Source organism: Miniopterus natalensis, chromosome 9 (genome assembly GCF_054644295.1).
Source record: "Miniopterus natalensis isolate mMinNat1 chromosome 9, mMinNat1.hap1, whole genome shotgun sequence".
Lineage (NCBI taxonomy): Eukaryota > Metazoa > Chordata > Mammalia > Chiroptera > Miniopteridae > Miniopterus > Miniopterus natalensis.
This window is the reverse complement of record NC_142089.1, coordinates 39,549,146-39,571,231: the sequence shown is the minus strand read 5'-3', so window position 1 is coordinate 39,571,231 and position 22,086 is coordinate 39,549,146. Positions and strand designations below refer to the sequence as shown.

The 22,086-nt window shown below is 43.4% G+C and overlaps 2 protein-coding genes across 2 annotated transcripts in view; one reads left to right on the top strand and one right to left on the bottom strand.

Moving 5' to 3' along the window:
• Positions 1-17,911, top strand: part of JAK1 (Janus kinase 1) — a 53,543-nt gene extending 35,632 nt beyond the window's left edge. Inside the window, exons 12-24 of the mRNA XM_016208370.2 lie at positions 2,253-2,396; positions 3,085-3,172; positions 3,598-3,725; positions 4,326-4,461; positions 5,970-6,121; positions 8,499-8,649; positions 8,782-8,876; positions 11,973-12,165; positions 12,882-13,006; positions 13,340-13,512; positions 15,028-15,145; positions 15,642-15,752; positions 16,360-17,911. Of these exons, the coding sequence (XP_016063856.2) occupies positions 2,253-2,396; positions 3,085-3,172; positions 3,598-3,725; positions 4,326-4,461; positions 5,970-6,121; positions 8,499-8,649; positions 8,782-8,876; positions 11,973-12,165; positions 12,882-13,006; positions 13,340-13,512; positions 15,028-15,145; positions 15,642-15,752; positions 16,360-16,455 (1,710 nt within the window). The 3' untranslated portion in view covers positions 16,456-17,911. The remainder of the gene's footprint in view (positions 1-2,252; positions 2,397-3,084; positions 3,173-3,597; positions 3,726-4,325; positions 4,462-5,969; positions 6,122-8,498; positions 8,650-8,781; positions 8,877-11,972; positions 12,166-12,881; positions 13,007-13,339; positions 13,513-15,027; positions 15,146-15,641; positions 15,753-16,359) is intronic.
• RAVER2 (ribonucleoprotein, PTB binding 2) overlaps positions 17,909-22,086 on the bottom strand; it is a 50,557-nt gene continuing 46,379 nt past the window's right edge. Inside the window, exon 12 of the mRNA XM_016208383.2 lies at positions 17,909-20,006. Coding sequence (XP_016063869.2) covers positions 19,863-20,006 — 144 coding nt within the window. The 3' untranslated portion in view covers positions 17,909-19,862. The remainder of the gene's footprint in view (positions 20,007-22,086) is intronic.

Below are 22,086 nucleotides of genomic sequence, written 5' to 3'. Positions count from 1 at the left end.
GTAGCTGCCCTGGGGCCTTGGCTAGAGGTGTGAGGTCCAGGGAATATCCCCCTTTATATTCCACACCCCTTCTGCAGTCCCCTTACATCGAGCCACACACCAGGGAAGGCTAAGGAGAGAGCATCCAGCAGCCTTGGGGAGAAAGAATCTACAAAGGGCCATTTGCCACCTGAGAGAGGCTGTGACACCTTGGAGGTGTTGGAGGATGCATCATGGGCTCACCGCCATCAAGGAGGCTGGTGGAAGGTGGCAGGCATGGGGTTGGTTTGCTCCTTGACTAAGTTAATTTCTGAAATTGTTGGGTAGGGTTTTGAGGGAGTGCAAGTTCACAGTTATAGCTGCCTCACTTCCATTACTGTAAGTTCTTTACTAAAGGTAGGTCTTTATTATTCTCTGTCCCTCTGGTGGTGTCAGCCCTGTGCCCAAAGATTAAAATCACCAGACCAGCAGTGCATCAGCCTCTTTTCTGTCTAGAATTTGACATACACTTGGGACTTTCCTTCTTTCCTTCCCCTGGAGCTACTGGGCAGATAACCACCATCCTCATGCCTCAAGCTTCATTTAGCCAGTAGTGATGGAACACTTTTTGTGCCAGGCACGATCCGCACCCTCTTCAGGCTCCGAGTCTCAGGGGAAGAGAATTATATTATCAAGAGGTAAGTCCTAAGTAGGGAAAGATATTAGGGTGTGGACTCTCAGAGACAGTCATCCCACCTAACCTTGGGAGGACAGAGATGGCTTCCTTCAGGAAGTGGCATCAAAACAGAGCCCCAGAGGATGGAGAGCAAGCACTGCGCATAAGCAGAGGGAGCAGCACGGAAGGAGGTCTCTGTGGGGCCTTTGCGGGTTGCTGTGGAATCCTGACAGCTTGGTGCCATGACTTGGCCACTGGAATAAGTAACCCGTCTGGGGAAGAGTAATTATTCTGAAAGCATATGGCTTTTATGGGATGTTCTGGGAGCACTGCTTCCCATAACCTTGATGAATCGCTTCATGACAGATGCCGCTCTAATAAGTCATTGCAGGCCCTTGCCAGGACACAGGAGACAGGGCAGATGTATCACCATCTGCAGTGACAGATGACAAATGGTGATATTTGTGCAAATTAATACACCCGATTAGCGGTGGTGTACATTCCTATGGGGTACAGGAATCAGCCGAGGAGTCAGCCACCATCCATTCTCTGCATTTATAGGAGGTCCTAAAACAATAGAACTTTAGTTTACAAGTTTTGTGGGGTTAATGTCCATGACTCAACAATGCCTAAGTTTTATGAATCACATGCTGATTCCAAATATTAAGAATGTTTAGATCAGGATTATTCAAGCTTAAACTGGGAGAGTCCTTAGGTACAGGTCATTGTGTGCTAAGGGCTTTGTGCAGATGATCTCGTTTAGTCCGCATACCGCTCCTTGGGTGGGATTATCCATTTCCACATGTGAGGAAACTGAGAGCCTGCCCTCCAGTCTGTGCCTCTGGTTCCACATAGCCTTTTCTGTGGGATTGCTAGGGCAAATACATATGTAAATGCATCGCTAATTCTAAAGCATGCACATGTACACACCTGCACTGGGTATATGGATAGAAGATGAACAGTTCACATATGAGAAATAGCAAGCACCTGGTCAGGGGGCAATGAAACAAAGCACACCCTGTGCCAGGGTCTGTACCAGGAGCCTTTATAGCTATTTGCTCATTTGACTCTTACAACAATCCAAGCCAAATACCATTATTATCCCCGTTTGCAGAAAGTGGGCAGACATTGAGCATGGTGAATGTCCCTAAGTTAAGCGGCCAGCAAGCAGTAGAGCCAGGACTAAGAAGCCCCTGTGTTTGTACCCCAGCTTGTGAACAGAGCCCCCTATAGGGTCCTCTCTAAGTCTGCTCTGGGGGCCCAGGCTGGGGCTGATGTCATTGGCTGTTGAAGCACTGTTGGAAGTTTTGTGATAGGTCAGGATTATGTTTTGGCCACAGGCTATTGCTAGGAGTAGAAAGGAAAGAGTGTTTGGGAATAGGAGGGCTGTCTCCTGGGGCCCAGGAAGTGCCACAACTCTGTTTGGCCAAGTAGCTTTTTGTTTTCTCTGGAGGCCTGACCAGGGTGAGGCACTGGAGAGGCTGTGAGCTGTAGGAGCTCTCTTGCCTTTGCCTCACCCCTTTCTGGTATTGTGTTCCCATTAAGGCCTCGGTCCCAGACTCTGGCATCCCAGCAGCCCCAGAGAGCAGTCACCCCAACCTCCTGCTTCCTCCTGCAGGGCGAGCACCTTGGGAGAGGCACACGGACACACATCTACTCTGGGACCCTCATGGATTACAAAGATGATGAAGGAACTTCTGAAGAGAAGAAAATAAAAGTGATCCTCAAAGTCCTGGACCCCAGCCACAGGGACATTTCTCTGGCAAGTGTCTTCCTTCTAATGCCATCCCTCCCTACCCCATTTCTGGAACTCATGGAGCACAGTGGGCTGGGAAGAACCTTATGTTGGCCTTATTTATGGTTTTCAGACTTGTCTTTTATGTAATTCCTTTTTTCAAATGTAATCTTAGGTAAATGAGGGAGGATTGAAGATGAAGTGGATCGAGCAGCCCTTCCTGCCTGGCCTCTCCCTTCCCTCTCTTCCCATTTCCTACCTGGAGGTTGTTGTGGCCCCAGGACTGCAGCTGAATGGTCTCAGAGTCCCTGATGTAGTCAGGCTGTCACTTCACAGTCTGAAAAATTAAAGCCCAGGGGAGTAAAAACTTACCCTGGATCCCACAGACTATTAGAGAAATGGAGCCAAGTCTTGACAGAGGTCTGCCGCCTTGGTTTCCCTTTTATTCTAATGTAGTGCCGAACATTGTCTTTTCCCCAAGTTTAAAGGAAGAGAAAGTGGGGCATGTATATCCAGTGGGGAAAGTGTTAGCTAGCCTACCCATGGCCCAACCAGACTGGTGTCACGGTGAAGGCTTGGAACAGCCTTCAGAACCTGAATGATGAGAGTTGCGAGCTTTCCTGGGATCCATTGACTTTTCCTCTCAGCAGAGCCCCTTTGGGATCAGACCAGGGGCGGCTGACCCTTGACCTTCCTTTGTCCTGTTCTCCCACAGGCCTTCTTCGAGGCAGCCAGCATGATGAGGCAGGTCTCCCACAAGCACATCGTGTACCTCTATGGTGTCTGTGTCCGAGACGTGGAGAGTGAGTATATTCTGAGGAAGGGGAGGTTCTCTCTGGCTGCGGGGCGAGGGTGCTGTGAAGACGCCTGGTGGCTGATACCTTCTTGTCGTCCAGATTTCTTGCCTTTCTTTTTGTAATTGAGGAATTTGAGGTACTGAGCAGGTCATATGTTTAAGTTAATAGTGACCATGGAACTAAATCCTGAGACTCTGGGCCCTGGAAGGCTGGGGTGGGTAAACCGAGTTTGTTCCCCTGTATAAGGAGCTCTGGGCCGGGCTTGAACCCAGGCCTCTCCAGCTCAGAGTTGCTCTGCTCTTTGCCTCTCCCAAGGATGTTTGTATCCTTCCAAGCCAAGCATCAGCCCGTAAAGTGAGTCCTAGTCAGGAATGAGGGAAGGTACTGTCCCAGACAGAAGGTTCCAGATGAGACTATTTTTGTGCTTGTAGATATCATGGTGGAAGAGTTTGTGGAGGGAGGGCCCCTGGATCTCTTCATGCACCGGAAAAGCGACGTCCTCACCACACCGTGGAAATTCAAAGTTGCTAAACAGCTGGCCAGTGCCCTGAGCTACTTGGTAAGTATATTGTGATCTGGTGTTGGAGGTCTGCCAGGAACCAGAATGTCCTAATAGGGGTGGTAGGAAGGAGGTGCTAGCCAGGCAAAGCCAAGCAGGTTGGAGTGCCTGGGCTCAGTGGTTAAACACAGGTGTGCCTGGTGCTTAGTGAAAAGGGTCATTTTGGGACATTCCATGTGTTCCAAACGTAGGAATCTTGTTTAGAGGGAACTTTTGTCACATCAGTGTATTGGTAAGAGAAGAAATAGTGCAATACCTATTGAATGAATGAATGAATCTACCAGCATCAGTAATAGCTCACATTTATTGAGTGCTTACCGTGGTTCAGCTGTTCATGTGTTTTTACAGATTCTAATTCATTAAAGTCCCACAGAAGCCCTATGAGGCATGCTCTACCATTCTCCCTGTTTAACTGATGAGAGATATTATATAATGTGCTCGAGTCACACATTCTGTGGAAGAGTTAGGCTGCCTAGGTCTGGTTGTAACGGGGGAACATGGAGGGATTGATTTAAGAGGCCAGGGTTGGAAATTGTGGGAAGGATGGAAGACAGGCAGCCCTGGGGCCGCTTTGTTTAGCTCACCCTTTCTACTCCACAGGAAGATAAAGACCTGGTCCATGGAAACGTGTGCACTAAAAACCTCCTCCTGGCCCGCGAGGGCATCGACAGTGAGTGTGGCCCATTCATCAAGCTCAGTGACCCCGGCATCCCCATCACTGTGCTGTCCAGGCAAGGTGAGTCTCCTCACCCCTCCCCCCCCAAAGCGGAAGGGGGCTGGGGCTGGGTTTGGGGTTCTGTCTCCTTTCAGAAAGTACACTCAAGCCAAATGGGTGTCTGGTGCTCCTGCTGTGCCCTCGGGGCTGGGGGAAGATAAGGAGTGGAAGGAGGGTTGGTCCCTGCTTTCTTTAAGAAGCTGACTGTGCAGTAGGAGAAACAGACAACTCACCCAAGGTGTGTCTGGTCCTTGCAATTAAGGAGCTGTGTTCAAAGTGTCGGGTTAGCACAAAGGTAGGCAGCCGGTCCGGAGGTGACCAGAGAGGTGTCAGGAAGAGTTGGGCTTCCTAGGTCCTCCCTTGCACCTTTTGAGATCCACTGGAGTTAGTGAGCAGTTTGGGGAGGCACTTGAACAATTACTGTGGTCTTGCATTTTCTCTTTGAATGAGGTTATCATGTGTGGGCCCCAAAGGAGAGAGACCTGGGAGCTGAGACACTAAAACCAGTGCTGCACAGGTCATGCTCTGCCTCTTTGCCTTATAGGCCATCCTTGAAGACCAGCGTGATCAGCCAGCCATCCACCCACCCACCTGCAGGGGGCCTGTCCTCAGCAAGAGTCTGAGGCACAGGCACAGATGACTCTATAACAAGTAGAGGGGCCTAGGTACCCAGCAAGAGATGCCAGTTAAATGCTTTGGACATTCAAAGGAGGATGGGGGTGATTCAGGGAGGTGGTGGGATGACAGGTCAATGAGGTGGGCCTGCAGCAAGGTGACGGTAAGCATGTGATTCTAGAGTATTGCCCACATGTGCTTGTGTCAGAAGATCTAGAGTATGGAGAGGAAGGAAGGGCCAGTGGGCCTGACCATGAATGCTGAGCTCAGGAATGGCTCTCCTGCCTGAGGAGCCCTGTGGCTGTGCCATGAGGCCATGTACTGGTTGAGGAGCATTTCCATGGGCATGGCAGAGGTTTCTGCTCAGATCACTGGCCTTGGTTAGAAGCAGAACAGGGGCTACAAAGGTCCCTGGGGTATGAGAGATGTGTGGCTTTTTTACTTCAGTCTTCCCTTCCCTGTTGTTTTCCAAATGAAAGAAACCCACATGAAATAAAGATAACATTGCAGGGTGATTGTGTAGAATACATGAGATTAGCATGTGCCTGCTCTGTGTAAGTTGGCCTCTTCTCCCATGCCTTCTCTTTCTGAAGCCTTTGTCCACTTGACCCCCCTGTTCTCCCTCCTCGGGGTGTTGGCCTCCACCCTGGGTGCTGTGCTGGTTCTGAGGCCAGAGCTTCGGAAGACGGGCTGCACATAACCTTCCTGGGGTATTTGTGATAAACAGACACATCTGCTGGCCCCTACTCAGACTGCTGCATCCAGAATGCCAGGGATGTGGGGCCTGGATTTGTTTGGAAAACACTACTTGAAATAGTTCCTTTGTGAGCTCACAGTGCTTGCTACAGTGATAGTGATTTGCTCCCCAGGTAATTGCAGAAACTCATCTATAAATGTCTGCTGTCTTTCTGCAGAGTGCATAGAACGAATCCCGTGGATTGCTCCCGAGTGTGTTGAAGACTCCAAGAACCTGAGCGTGGCTGCTGACAAATGGAGCTTTGGAACCACACTCTGGGAAATCTGCTATAATGGCGAGATCCCCCTGAAAGACAAGACACTGATTGAGGTGAGCATTTGTTCCCCAGGGTGCGAGCTGAGTGAGAGCTCCTTGGATACTCATAGACATCTCAGGAGTTAACAGGAAGCCTCATATTGTGGGAAGAGATGGGCCCAGGTTTGAATCTCCTCCACAGGCTTACTGGCTATGTGACCTTGCAACTGTAACTTAACTTCCTTGGGCCTCAGTTTTAGCACCTGTGCAGTGGAGATACATAGACCCACTTTGTAGGGCTGTTGTGAAGACTAAGTAATGCACAGTCTAAATAATGTACAGTTCAGTACATGTTCAGTAGGTCATTATAGTATTTATCTGAGATTTTAAGTGCCTGTTAATCAGCAAAATTAACACAAGTATTTGTTGAGTTCCTTCTGTGTATCAGGCATTGTCCCAGGTAAAAGCTGGGGGCTCACAATAAAATAGACATAGGCCTTGTCATCCCTTGAGAATGTGGTAGGAGAGTTAGGCTAAAATAACAATAATAAGGATTCCATAAATAATATCTCAAACTGTCACTGTAAGAGCCCTGTGGTTAGGTAGGAGAGTGCCATTACCCTCATTATACAGGTTCCAGGTCAGGTAGCAAATGTAGGTGTAGTCTAAGATACTCACCTGGGTTCCCAGCTAGAATGTGAAACAGGTGAGGCTTGAACCTCTCATATTTACTTGTGGAAAGAATGGAGACTTAACTGCAAAGGGATAAAGTAGTAAAAATAACAGTAAAGGACCACTGACCCCGACCCAGTGATTCAGTTTTTGGAACATGCTTGTGTGTTCAGAGGTATAGACATAACTGTTAGCTGGGAGGGACTGAACTGATCAAAGTCCAGGGGAATGTGGCCTTTCAGTTTTCTATGGGAAGCAATGAGCGGTTTCGTTTGCCTAGAGTATGGAAAGGAATGACAGGTGATAAGGTTGGAAAGATATCTGTGGTCAGGTTGTAAAAAGCCCCAAATTGCAGGAATTTTACTTGGGGGGGGGGCATTGAAGCATTTGGGTGAGGAGTGAGATGGTTGGAGGTCAGCTTGAGGACACTATCTGGACATGGTGGTGGGAATGGACAGGCTGAGGAGAGACCAGCAGGGGACTCGTGCTCCGAAGCTAAAACAGGAGTGGCATTGGGGACCCAGAGTGGAGGGTGTATACATAGGAGATCATCAAAGATGGAGAACCTTTAACCATTTAACCTTTTGCCGGGTAAAGATGGTGTAGGACTTGGGACAGGGCAGTTAAGCTAAAACCAATAGGGAAACCATCAGATCTGTAAATCTCTTTGGAATTTTCAGCCTAGGCTTTTGGGAAAGTCATTTTATTTTGAACTTCCTTGGAAATAAAACAGCATACCCTTTGATGTCAGTTGGTATTTATTGAGTACCTGCTCTGTACCCAGGGCTGAGCAGGATACAGGGGTGGTGTAAGGAAGGGTGTGTGTCTTCAATAAAATAAGTGTCCTGCTCTTCTCCTAAGTAGCCTGGGTTGGGTTGGACAGCACTGGAACAGGGAACGGTGAGTGACACCCAGAGGTGAGGGCAGCTCTCAACTCCTCCTCCCCTCCCCTAGGGGGCCCTCTTACCTCCTCACCCTCAGAGGGACCAGAAGAGGAACCTAGTACTCTTGGGATTCAGCTATAGGCAGAAACTGGAGTGTAGTAATTTCACTTAGTTTTTAAAAGTGGCATCAACAGTTTGTTTCTGAATTTTAAAGTAATTAAACAGTTGAAGAAAATCTGAACAGTTAAAGAAAATAGTAGTTACCATGTTCCTGTCACCCCTGACCACTATTTAACACATTGGCATACTGTCTTCTAGTCTGTTTATGTTTTTTGAACAAAATTGGGACCATGGTAGTTATATATGCTCTATCTTTTCATTTAATATTGAGTACTTTCCTGTGTGATTAGATGTTTTACAATTATTATAAATTCAGTGTAAGAGTTCATTGCTCTGTTAAACTCTTAATTTACTTAACTAATTTTATATCTGGCATTTGGTTTGTTTTCATACTTGTCATGTTCTATTTAATCCTGCAGGGAATACCTTAACATAGGAATCTTTGTTTGTATCTGATTTATTTCTGTCATATGATAATTAGAATTAATGAGTCAAAGGGTTTCAAGAATTGGGAGATTTTTATATATAACATTGCCAAATCGTATTCCAGAACGGTTATCTAACTTTACTGGAATGCAGCTTGTTTGGGTTCAGATTATTTTAGTATCAGATTTCCCTACACTAGAATACAGCAACAGAAACACACACACGATTATGAAATCTACTTTTAAGCAGAGCTGTTAGAAATTAAATTAGGGATTGGATACTCCTGACCTGGGGCTAAAGGTTTGTGGGTGGTTCCTTTGATTTCTTCCATGTGATCCTCTTCTTTACAGAAAGAGAGATTCTACGAAAGCCGGTGCAGACCAGTGACACCGTCTTGTAAGGAGCTGGCTGACCTTATGACTCGCTGCATGAACTATGACCCCAATCAGAGACCCTTTTTCCGAGCCATCATGAGAGATATCAATAAGCTGGAAGAGCAGAGTAAGGCACTGCCTGGCACTGTTTAACCAAGATCAGCCATGCCCTGGAGAGCTGGTTTCGGGGAGCAGGGATAACTAGGGGCCTGTGAGTGGCACTCACATCTTTTTAATGTTTTCATTTTTCTTCCTTTAGATCCAGACATTGTTTCAGAAAAAAAGCCTGCAACCGAAGTGGATCCCACACATTTTGAAAAGCGGTTCTTAAAAAGGATCCGTGACTTAGGAGAGGCAAGTTCCATCCTAGTACCCTGCTGACCACATCACCTCTATGTGCATTTAACGCTGCTCTCCATTCTTTCTCATTTTGGGTCAAAGTTCGTAAGAGAAAGTATCTTATTGCATTTTCTTTGGCCACTTGTATCACAAGGGATTGTGTCACTCTATGCATAGTGATAGCATGTGCATGTGGCTGTATATGCACACAGGACATGCTCCCTGAGGCACAGAAGAGAATGGAAGGGGAGCAGTATGGGGGAGTAGGTACAGATATGGTAGAAATAGAAGATTCTCTCTGACTTTTCTGGGCACTGTGTCCTATGAAGCTGCTTAAATGAGGGATTTACTGCAGAGAGCACCGTCAGCTTTCCTTTGGACCTCAAATGGGAGTTTCCTAAGAGTTAATGTGATAGAGAAGATACTGGTATTTGCGTTTTTATACAGATTTTTCTGTAGTTCGGTTAAGTAAACAGGTCTGTGTCTTGCCTTGAGTCTCTGTGGTGTGTCAGGCTATGTGCTGGGCATTTTACAGGCAGTGTCCCTAGTTCCTTACAGTATCTATCCCTGAGGGTTTACTACTACTGTATACATTGAGCACTTCTGGACCAGCTCTAAAGATTTGGTGACTGGGCCAGCGTCACTATCGAGTGGCTTAGCTGGGATCATATCCCCTGTCCTCTAAAGACTCCTCATTCAGTGCTCTTTGCAGCTACCCCATGGTGCCTCTCCTGTCGGGTGGACCCAAGGCTGTCCAAAAATGCCATAGTTATCCTGCATGTCCAAAATATCTTCATTTCCTTTGGGTTACATTTTCATGGAAACTGGATTGATGTGTTGCTTCACCGGATACTTGCCTTGTCTTAGCTCAGTAATAGAGGGGGTGGCATGTGAGGAAACAGCTATGGTGATGGGGTGAAAGCCAGCAGGAGGCAGCTACTGCAGGGTCAGGCTGTGCAGTTGACCCCTGACCTTCTGGGGAATAGCATGGGGAGCAAGACTCGTCTTTTAATTGGAAAAATTTGACGTTCTATTGTGTAAATTTAAGGTATATAGTGTGTGCTACTTTGATACATTTATATATTGTAATATGGCTGCCTGTGTAATGATGTTTATCACATTACATACTTGTAGTACAGTATTATCATCTGTGTTCAATATACTGTAAATCTCTGTGGCTATTTTAGTACCTGTTACAAGTTCGTACCCTTAAACACCATCAGTCTTAACCCTCCAACCTCACCACCCATTCCCTGGTAACTGTTTTACTGTGTTTTGTTTTTTTTTAAAACAGGTTTGATTTTTGTTTTAGATTCCACATATAACTGATATCGTGTATTTGTCTTTCTCTAGTCTGACTTATCTTGCTTAGCATAATGTGCTCAAGGTCCATTCATGTTATTGCAAATGGCAGGATATCATCCTTTCTCATGGCTGAAGACTATTTCATTGTGTATGTGTATTACATCTTTTTTACCCATTCATCTATTTATGCCATTCATTGATGGGCATTTGTTTTTTTCCTACATCTTGATTATTGTGAATAGTGCTGTGATAAACCTGGGGTGCAGATATCTCCTTGAACTCCTTTTTTCATTTCCTTCGGGTATACTCCCAGAAGTGGAATTGCTGGACCATATAGATCTATTTTTATTTTATTTTTTTAATCCTCACCTGAGGATATTTTTTCATTGCTTTTTCAGAGAGAGTGGAAGGGAGAGAGAAACATCAATGTGAAAGACACACATTGAGTGGTTGCCTCCCGCATGCAACCCCACCTGGGGTCAGGGATCAAGCCTACAACTGAGGTACGTGCCCTTGGACCCTTCAGTCGCAGGCTGGTTCTCTAACCACTGAGCAAAACCAGCTAGGGCTATAGATCTATTTTTAATTTTTTGAGGAACCTCCTATTTTCATAGTAGTTGGACAAATGTGTATGAGAGTTCTCTTTCACATTTTCACCAGCATCTGCTGTTTCATTTTCTTGGTGATGGTATTCTAACTGATGTGAAGTGATAGCTCATTGTGGGTTTTATTTGATCTCCCTGTGACATTAAGCATCTTGTCATGTACCTGTTAGCCATTTTGGTGTCCTTTTTGGAAAATGTCTAATTAGTTCTTCTGCCCATTTTTTATTAAGTTGTTCAGGTTTGTGTGTGGTTCTTTTTTTAAACAAATCTTTATTTTTATTTTTTTAATATGTCTTTATTGATTTCAGAGAAAGAGAAGGGGGGAGAGAGAGAGAAACATCAGTCACGAGAGTCATTGATTGGGTGCTTTCTGCACGGCCCCCCTCCTGGGGATTGAACCCAGAACCTGGGCATGTGCTCTGACAGGGAATGGAACTGCATTGCCTGGATCATAGTTTGATGCTCACCCGCTGAGCCACGCTGCCTGGGCTGTGTTTGTTTTTTTAACTTGTTTAAGTTCTTTACATATTTTGGATACTAAACCCTTATCCAGTATATGGTTTACAGAAAGTTTCTCCCATTCTGTAGGCTGCCTTTTCATTGTGTCAGTTGTTTCTTTTGCTGTGCAGAAGCTTTTGAGTTTGATATAGTTCCATTTGTTGATTTTTTCTTTTGTTGTTTGGGCTTTTGGCATCATGTACAAAAAAATCATTTCCAATGTAAATATTTGCTTTTAGATAGAATGGAAGGGAGGGAGGGGGGAACAGAGAGTGAAAGAGAGGAGAGAGAAACATCAATGTGAGATACATCTATTGCCTCCTGTGCACCCTTACCGGGGCTGGGGACAAACCTGCAACCCAGGAATCTGCCCTTGACCAGGAATCATGACCCTTCGGTGCCTGGGCCAGTGCTCTAACCACTTAGCACACCAGCCAGGGGTTCCTTATGTCTTTTTCTAGGAGTTTTATGGTCTTATGTTTAGGTCTTTAATCCATTTTGAGTTAATTTCTGTGAGTGGTGTGACGTAGGGTCCAATTGTATTGTTCTACATGTATTTCTCCAGTTTTCCCAGCACCATTTGTTGAAGTGTTATCCTTTCCTCATTGGGCGTTCTTGAATTCATCTTGCCTCAACTTCTGAGCATGTTCCTGCTGGCCCAGGCTGGGCTTCTCTAATCAAGCACATGCATTTTTCCCTCCAGGGCCACTTTGGGAAGGTTGAGCTCTGCAGGTATGACCCTGAAGGGGACAATACAGGGGAGCAGGTGGCTGTCAAATCCCTGAAGCCTGAGAGTGGAGGTAACCACATAGCTGATCTGAAGAAGGAAATTGAAATCTTAAGGAACCTGTATCATGAGAACATTGTCAAGTACAAAGGCATCTGCACAGAAGACGGTATGTTGTGCAAAGCAGGGTTGATTTAAAGACTAAATGACTGGGGTCATAAAGGCCAGTGCTGAGGTGGTACCCACGGCTTTATGTGGGCCACCTTGAAGGTGTGCTAGCTGGTGACCCCTATGAGCTCTAGGGCTTCTAAGTCATATGCACTGTGACATCACTCTGCAGCTACCGGGCTCCCAGGGAAGCTGCTCAGCCTCCATCCAGCCAGGGGATGACTCCAGCATTGCCTTCCCAGGCTCTTCACACACCCACACTGGGATTGATCTTCACCCGTCCAGATATTGGCATTTGGGGCACACAGGCCATATGAAACTCACACACACCTCTCCCTCATCTTCTGATCCAACACTAGCCAGGAGGTTTTGTTTTCTAGTCTAAATCAAGGTGGCAAATAGTATTTACTAATAAATGTATCTGTTTGCAAGCCAACACAAGACTCCTGTATTATACTTTAAAATTGGTAGTGAAATGATGTGGCTAATATTTTTTAAGAACTTATTTGTCTAATGGGTTGCAGCACACTCTGTATTATCTCAGTGAATGCTGATAACTCTGGGGTGGAGACACGAATGTTACAATGCCTGGTCACTGCTGAGGGACTTGCCTGTGGTTCAGGTCCCATGTCTCCAGGTCCTGTGCCCCTTACTCTCCCACAGTTCCTCCTTTTGGTAACTGTGTACTGATGTTTTTGGGTTTTTTTTAATATACAGGAGGAAATGGAATTAAGCTCATCATGGAATTTCTGCCTTCGGGAAGCCTTAAGGAATATCTTCCAAAGAATAAGAACAAAATTAACCTCAAACAGCAGTTAAAATATGCTGTTCAGATTTGTAAGGTAAAAAATAATAATGTGGAAGATTTAAAAATCAGGCACTCGGCCTGGGTAATGGGTTTGTGATTAGACTTTGCAATAATGGTACTGAGTTTATTTTGCTCTATGTGGTTTGGGTGAACAATTAGCTCTACTAAGAAACTGAACTGATTTGTTAAGTATAGCTGATTTACTGTGTGTTTCTTGCAATCAGGTTGCTCTTATTATTTTTGCATAAAGTGAAAACAAAAATCAGTAATATTTGAATGAAATGTATTTTGCTATGAAGTGGTAAGTACAAAATACAGTCTGATCTGACTTTCAGCAATGCCCTCTGCCTTTATTTCTCTCCCTCAGGGGATGGACTATTTGGGTTCACGACAGTACGTTCACCGGGACTTAGCAGCAAGGAATGTCCTTGTTGAGAGTGAGCACCAAGTGAAAATTGGAGACTTCGGCTTAACCAAAGCAATTGAAACCGATAAGGAGTACTACACAGTCAAAGACGATCGCGACAGCCCTGTGTTCTGGTAACTGAGTCAGGCTTTAATTCCATCGGCGTTTTATAGGGTTTCTGCCATTTAACATACCTAGAAAGGGCCTATGGAATGTCTCTCATTCCTCTTACCTGAGTCGGGGTTAGAAAGGACTTAGAACATATGCAATTGTTTGATCTTTGCCTTCAAGAAACGGCTTTTAGGCTCTTTCACTGAAAGCAACTCACAGAGAAATGCCTGAGGTTCGTATGACAGCTTCTTGGGAGAGGGCACTCATCTGACATGGTTCTTAAAACTGTTAGCAGCTGTGGCACCTACCCCAACTGCTAACAGTTGCAGAGGCAGCCTGAAGGGCAGGGGAGAGAAGGGCAGGAATGAGGTGACAGAGTCAGCATGGAACAGATTCAAGGAGATCCTGGACAGAGCAGAGCAGAATCCATGGGAATGTGGCCATCCTCTAATGAATCACCTGAGTGCCCTGTTAGAAGGTCACACCCTGATTTCTACCCCCATCAGCCTGGAACACTGTTCAGGAGAGAAGTTGCTAAGTGTCCACTCAACACCCTACCCACCCACATAAACTAATGAGCACCTGGGAGGTACAGCCTACGTAGACACAAACATGGCTCTCCCCCACCCGTGGAGACCAAACCTTCATTCGTTAAATGTGTGTCAAGACACTAACAAGCAGTCTGAGTTCAGAGTTTAATGGGTGAGGCCCCCAGTTTCGTGGTACTGTAAGTATTGGGGGGGGGGGGTTCAGGTTTGGTTTTCTGGAAGTCTTGACTCTACAAACCCCATGGATCTTTTAAGGTTTTTAAAAGATGGTTAGAAGGCAGCACGTGTGACTCGCAGCACGTGTGACTCACAAGATGACGCAAGAGCAGTGGCTATCCCAGGAACTGACATCAGCTCAGTGTGGCTGGCTCATAGAGTGGGAGGTCTGTCTCCAGGGGGATGAGGCAGTGCACTGGGAGGTGGGCTACAGAGCTGGGACACCTCCCAGGAGCTCTGGGAGGCCATTGGGGGTTTTAGGATGGGGACTTTTGTTTTAAAAACTACGGGATGGAGAAGAGTAAGATTGGAACCAGAGAATCTGATTTGGCTGTAGCCAGTGGTGGTGTGAACTAGGACAGTGACAGTGGGGCTTAGGAGAGGTGAATAGGTTTGCAAAGCACTTAGGCAATCAGATATGGGGATGCCTCAGTTCCTGGCATAGGCATTTGGGTATCGTTCATTAAGACAGCTGACACTGGAAGAGGACTGGGCAGTAAGGTCACTGCTGACTCATCCTGAGCTTGCAGGCAAATAAAATCTGGGCCTGTCATGTGCTCCCCTCCCTCCACATGGAGAGCACAAACTTACCTTACGATTGTTTTTGGAGCAAATATGTACTGAAGACAGCAGTGTCTATGTGATTAATATACATGCTTAGAATATTAAATTCTAAGAAAAACCAAAGAGGTTGTTTTTGTTAGTTACTCTGTAAGGTCCTTATTTGTTGCCATATCCTTCCCAGGAAATGAAGTTTCATGTTCTTTCTTTTAGGTATGCTCCGGAATGTTTAATTCAGTGTAAATTTTATATCGCCTCTGACGTCTGGTCTTTTGGAGTGACTCTGCATGAGCTGCTTACTTACTGTGATTCAGATTCCAGCCCCATGGCCGTAAGTTGTATTGTCTCTTCATTTGAGCCTAGCACCCAATTAAAACATGTCCATCCTTCAGCTTTGTAAGTTTTGTTCTTAAATGGAATCCAATTCATGTATTACAATGAAAAGGGAATATGTTGCTTTTCATTTTACTTGGTTTGTTCCTTGACAGTTGTCACTCTCTCAAGTCCTGCTTTCCCTAGGAGCCCAAAGTTCTTTAAGATAACCCTGACTTTCAAGGGTCTAATGTGTGTGAAAGAGCACTGCATAGCCGCCTTGTCTGAGCCTCAGGTATTTGTAAATGAGGTCGTTCTCACTGGAAAAGGCTCTGCGACCAGGAGGAGTGGTTGGTTGAGTCTGAGTTTGCAGACTGGTCATTGAGAGCTAATAAGGGTTTTGGACTTTCATTTAAAATTACAAATAAAAAGGCTTTTCTCTTTAGTAATTTCCAGTTAATTCTAGAAATTTCACCTTCATCTGTTTGATGTTTATGTGGTTTTATTTTACATAGCTGTTCCTGAAAATGATAGGCCCCACTCACGGCCAGATGACAGTAACAAGACTTGTGAATACGTTAAAAGAAGGAAAACGTTTGCCTTGTCCACCTAACTGTCCAGATGAGGTACGTACTAATGGGTTGGGGCACTTCACAGTTAGAGTCGTCCAGCAAGAAAGGGCTGAGGGTGGGGAGAGCAGGAACGAGTAGAAAATGCCTTTAAAATTGTTTTCTGAAATGGAATTTCAGATAAGATTTGAGAAATCATCTTTGGGCCAGATGACAGCCACAAATTATGTTCAAAGCAAGGATTCCTTCCAAATAGGCTCACCTCAGAAAGTACCCCAAAGGAGCCTATTTTGGTATAGCCTTATTGTGAGAAATACATATAATTGCATTTTTGTGTAGTTCATCCCATTTATGATGTCAGTTTTCTGTATTCTAAAGTGAATCGAGCCTTTAAGACTAAGATGTACTGAACAGTGTGAGTTACAGAGTAAAGCACCTAGTGCAGAAATTTAGAGTCGAAACTGAAATATAACTTCACCCTTAAATTGGTTTACGGTAATTAATGACCTGGATTTTTTGAAGGTCATTTAACCCATGAGCTTCTCAAAACATAATTTATGAGTTATAGTTGTGACATTTCTGTATTTTAAATCATTCAAATACTCTTGTTACCTAAAGGGAAGTTATTTACATTTCCTTGACATGTCTATAATTGATTTTACAGGTTTATCAACTTATGAGAAAATGCTGGGAATTCCAACCATCTAATCGGACAACCTTTCAGAACCTTATTGAGGGATTTGAAGCACTTTTAAAATAAGAAGCATGAATAACATTTAAATCCCCCGGGTTATCAAGTCCTTCTCCCCCCAAAATACCCAAGCCATTTAAAAATTTTTTAATGGAAAAACTTTGTATTCTGTCTGAAATGATACTTGGGTACATATCCATGTATAAGGCACGCTGTGGTGCCTCATGTGTAAGTACTTCTCTTTGTCACTGTTACTGGTGCCAAATTTAATGACAACCAAAATATGAGCAAGCATTCCTCCTTTTGGAATGGAGATACCACCATTTCATCAGGCTGGTTTATCATTACAGTTGTGTACCAGAATGGGAATTTTCAAAACAAAAATCTCAAGATGATTGCTTTCTCCTAAGCTGCCAGTTGATTTTAAGTGTTTTTCTGGCACATAAAGATGAATGGATTTAGCCGATACTCTAAACATGCCCTAAAATTTCATCATCTATACAGTGATTGATAGAGAAAAGCATTCTTGAAATAGTATATACCAGTTAGTATACTATTTGGACTTAAACTTTGAGTTGTTTCTCCAGTGGCTTAGCTCCTGTCCCCTTAGGTGACCAGCGGTACCCTTTTTAAAATTTTTTTTGAGAAAACTGGTTGTAGCCAGGGGACAGTGTGGAATAGATCCTTTGCTGCATGATAATTCTTGAGAACTAAGCCTGTGCTTTCCTAAACAGTATACCTTTAATTCCAAGAACCTGGATGCTATTATACATGCTTTTAAGAAATGTCAATGTATATCCTTTTATGACTCTACCACTTTGGGGCAAGCTATTCCAGCACTCGTTTTGGATGCTGCTGTATGCAACCAGTCAATATATACCACACCCACTGCACTGTTCTTAGAGTCTTTCAGTACTTACCATCTGTCTGTAAGAGTCAGTATTTTGACTATTGTCCTATGGCAGCGATTTTCAACCTTTTTCATCTCGTGGCATGCCAAAATATATATTTTTTGCCAATCTGACAAAAAATAGGTGAAGTTTTGATTCATTCTTTTTGTTTGACAATCTAAGGGAAAAGAGGTCAATGCCCATTAGTCAGGTATTGAATGTTTTAAAAAAAAATTCTTGTGGGACACTGGTTGAAAATCGCTGCCCTTTGGCATAAAGACTTGAAAGAAAAGATGTGCTAGAAGCACTATGGAGTCCAGGATCCACTAGGCAGTTTTCAGTTTGCTTGGCAGTAGCTGGGTAAATGTCTACTCTCTGATTCAATGTGAACCGTAAGATCTTTATGACCAAGAGTCTGAAAAATGTTTTGTTAATGCTTCCTAGCATTTATTTGGCATCATCATTTTTCACCTTTTGAGCCTGAAAGAGTTCTGGATTGATGCAATGGCAACAATAAACTTGCCATTTAAATTTGTTCAATAACCATACATTACCAAGGTGTCTGTCTGAAACCTGTGGCCATTCTATATGCACTTTGTTTACTCTTTATACAAATAAATATACTAGAGACGTCACATGCATATGCCTTTTAATATTAAGACTCCATTTTCAAAGCATTTCAAACAACTTGTTTACTTAGAAAAATAACAATATGGTCTTTGGGAAGGGTCCTTATTACTAGCAACACTAGATTTGTACTTATCTGTTATGTCCAATGACAGTGGGGCACAGGCCAGTACAGATAGCAGATCCACATGTGCTGTAATCCAAAACACCTTCTAGTTCTTTCAACCTCTTCCCGAAGCTCTGAATTAAAATTCACCGTCTCCCTTTTCTTCTGCTTGTACTATCAGAGGTGTGACTAAGCACTAAAGAAGCTTAACGCAGAGCATGGAGAATCCTTATTCACCTGCTGAGTCATACATAACTGAGTGATGCCTATCCCGATCGGTTACTCATAGGTAGTATCCTTTGTAGTTTAGCTTTCTAACTGTCATTTTCCAAAAGTTAATATATGCAATAAATTAGACCAAGTAATATTCTTTACAAATCATACAACATATGTACCAATTTTTAACTTCATAGTTAAAACAGGATAGATACCTTATATCATGGTCAAAAATAAGTCCCCCAAATTACAAGATATTGAACGATCTGAGTTCAAAAAGATTAGGCTCACTGAGACCCCTAAACTCTAACATCAATTACAGCCTCAAAATGAGGAACAAACATAGATATTTCTAGATGATGGGTTTCTCATGCATTTAATACCAAAGTCGTCAGGAAATGGTGATGTCAAAAGTGATATGCAATAGACAATTTTTTAGCCTAACATACTACAAAAGAATAAGACAAAGCAGAGAGTGAGGTAAAGCTTATTAGCTGAAAATGGTTATAAATACTGTTACTCCATAAGACTCCTTCAGAAAGGACAGTATTGACTGCTTTATTGTGATATTGTGGAAATAGCACATTTAATGATCAAAATATGCCCTGTTCTAGAAATTAGATCATTATTAGACAGAAATCCAAGTTCCTTGCCACTTAATTCAGCTGCAAAAGTTAATGGTCTTTCTTTAGGGAACTAGTACTTTTAGATCAGGGGTCAGCAAACTTTCTCTGTGAAGGGCCAGATAGTAAATATTTGAAACTCAGACAATACGTAAGTGAATAAGCATGGTTGTGTTCCAGTAAAATTTTATGTGTGGACATAGATTTGAATTTCATATAATTTTAAAGTTATAAAATTTTCATTTTTCCTCCAACCACTTAAAAATGTAAACATCATTCTTAGCTTGTAGTCTGTACAAAAACAGGTGGAGGACTGAATTGAACCCCAGGGTGTGGTTTGCCACCCCCTGAAATTAGATCACCAAAGCTACTTCTCTTAAAATACCTTGTTTTTCACAAAAGGCATAAATGGTTCATAACATATTGAGAGCACAGACTCTGTGGTAATGTATCCCAGACATCGTTATCACTCAGGTGTGGGTTTTATAGTACATGGCTGGTGTGGGCGTAATAATTTAGTTTGCATGTAGAGCATCTATTTTTAAACATTACCACTGCTGCATTTTGTACTTGTATTCTTGTAGTTCTAAAAATCTATAAACGATTACTTCTAGGGAAAGTAAATAGAAATGCACACTGGCTTGTAAGAAACTTTCTTCTAAGGCCCAGGAAACAAGACCGTTTCCCATTTATTGCTTCAAACTTTTATATATGGTGTCAAAATTATTCCCAGTCCTAAAACAATAGTGTTCATTTCTATGATGGACTGTAAGTTAATACCATATTGATTGAGATGCATCTAATCCTATTGGAAAATGTCCCCAATTGATGTCTCCTCTTATTGCTACTTACTTTTTATTTGGCAATTCTGCCTGCTGCACAACACATTTCCTTCTGGGAAATTATAAACCCGTATTTAAAAGGATATGGCTAGTATGAATGTAGTTAAGGCAGCGATGAACAGCAGAGATACTGCAAAGAACCTTAGGAGGTTATGTAAGGAGAGAACTTAACTCAGTACACGCGCTTCTTTTTTAAGTAGGTCTCCATGTAATGTGCTCCAGTGCCCTGAGAATGCTGGTCAACAAGTTCCACGGAACCTCCTTCTGGGGCAGAGATGAGATAAGATGAGCCTCGCTTTTCATTTCTTAAAGACACCTATGAGAAAAAGAAATCATAACTAATGCTAAAATCTAAATTACAGTTGGTTTATTTGTTAAAGATGTGTATAAGAAAAGCCATTCTACTTCTGCTTTGGTGTAAAAACAGCAGCAGGATAAATAACAAAGCTATCAAAAATTGCACAAACTCCTTTGTTAAAACAAACTAGATTTTATGTCAAACTTTTGCAAAATACAAACCAGTCTCCAAGTGCCCTCCGCCCCCACCAGCCTCCACATTTTGGGGAAACAAAGACACTGCAGTTGCATCTGCCGTTTGTACCTAGTTCAACCCCTCTGACTCATAGCTGTTCCCCTTGCTCAGAGGAACACTGATAAGAAATTAAGCTGCGTATCAAGTTAGATGTTAAATTCATCTAGTAAACAAAGTAGCAAGAGAATAAACTAGGAGGTGTAAAAACTGGCAAAAGATGTCAATGAAAATTACAATGATGAAATTCTAGAGAGCAAATTCTAGAGAGCAATGTGAATTCAAACTTTAGGAACTGCCTTAAAATGCAGATTTCCAGGCTGCATCACAGATTCTGATCTGGAAGTGTTTGTATAACAACCCCATGAGCTCCTAATTCCTCTTAGTTTTAGCTTTCACAAATATTAAATGTGACAATCTTATTGCAGAATTGTGTAATTTAATGACTCATAAGGAAAACATCAATGCAGAAGAGCCTTCTCACATTACAATTAAAATTGCAGCTTCAGAGGGGACAAAGGAGTCTGTCACAACTCCTTTTAGAAAAGTTCTCATTCACGTTGAGAAGGATATGGAGGAGTTGACCAGCATAGCGACAGAAGAGGCTACTGAGTGCCCCCTTCCACGGACTCACCACATGTACAGCTACACACCGAGCAGTTCCTTGTGATAAGAGATCCAGAAACTAGTTGAATTACTACTACACATTGGACACAGAGAAAATGCCCACATGGAAATGGGTAGGAGAGGCTGACATACACACTTGCCATAACCTCAGCACAGTACCATACAATTGGGAGGGAGCCCTTAACTTCTAGCTCTGAGGAGTGAAGGGTTTGGATTTCACATCTAGTGCCTCAACTTTTACCAAAACACCTAGCTGTGAAAGCCAGCAGGTGTCCATGAGATCCACAGACTAGCAAACAAAGCAGCAATGGGTGTATGAACAGTCACTGTGGCTGTCCTCTCAAGGCCCAATGCAGAGGGACCAGGCAGACTCGTCTCCCAAGTCTTTCCCTGAAAGAGGTTTATTTCTGTACCTTAAAGGCTGCTGAGGGCCAGGCTTCTAATCTAGCAGGCCCGAGGAGCTGCTTGTGATTTTCCCCTCAGCCCAGGGAAGCTGGAGGACATACCTTCCACCTTCTTCCAATCGAAGTCACTAGTATGTCTGGGGAAGGAGCTTGTACACACATCTGTGCCTGAGCTTTGGCTGACACCCAAGAGATGTCCCCCAGATCACCTAGCCTTGGTAGCCATTGGTGCTTTCATTCATGAGTCCCACAGGACTGTAACAATTTCTAATGGGCACAGAAGAAAAGGCCAAGCAAATTGAAGCAGGTCAGTGGAATTCCTCCACTTAGGGTTATAAAGAAAAAAGAATAAAAAATAATACTGTAAATCCTAGCCAGAACAATTAGCAAGAAAAACAAAGAAAAGGTATCCAAATCATTAAGTAACATTGCCTATTTGCATATGACATATTATATATAGATACCTTAGAGGCTCCATGAAAAAACTGTTAGATCTAATAAACAATTTCATTAAAGTTGCAAGATACAAATCAGGTGCATTTCTATAAACAATGAAGTTTTCAAAAAAATTAATTCTATATAATAGATCAAAAACAATAAAATACCTAAGGGTAAATTAAAAGTAGACACAATAAATAGCAAGATAGTGTTCGGCCCTACCAGGTGTGGCTCGGTTGGAGCGTTGCCCCACACACCAAAAGGTGGTGGGTTCGCTTCCCAGTCAGGTCTTGTGTAGCAACCCAGGTTGTGGGTTCGACCCCTGGTTGGGGTGCAGGCTGGGAGGCAACCAACTGATGTTTCTCACATTCTCTCCCCCCCTAAAATCATTTTTAAAA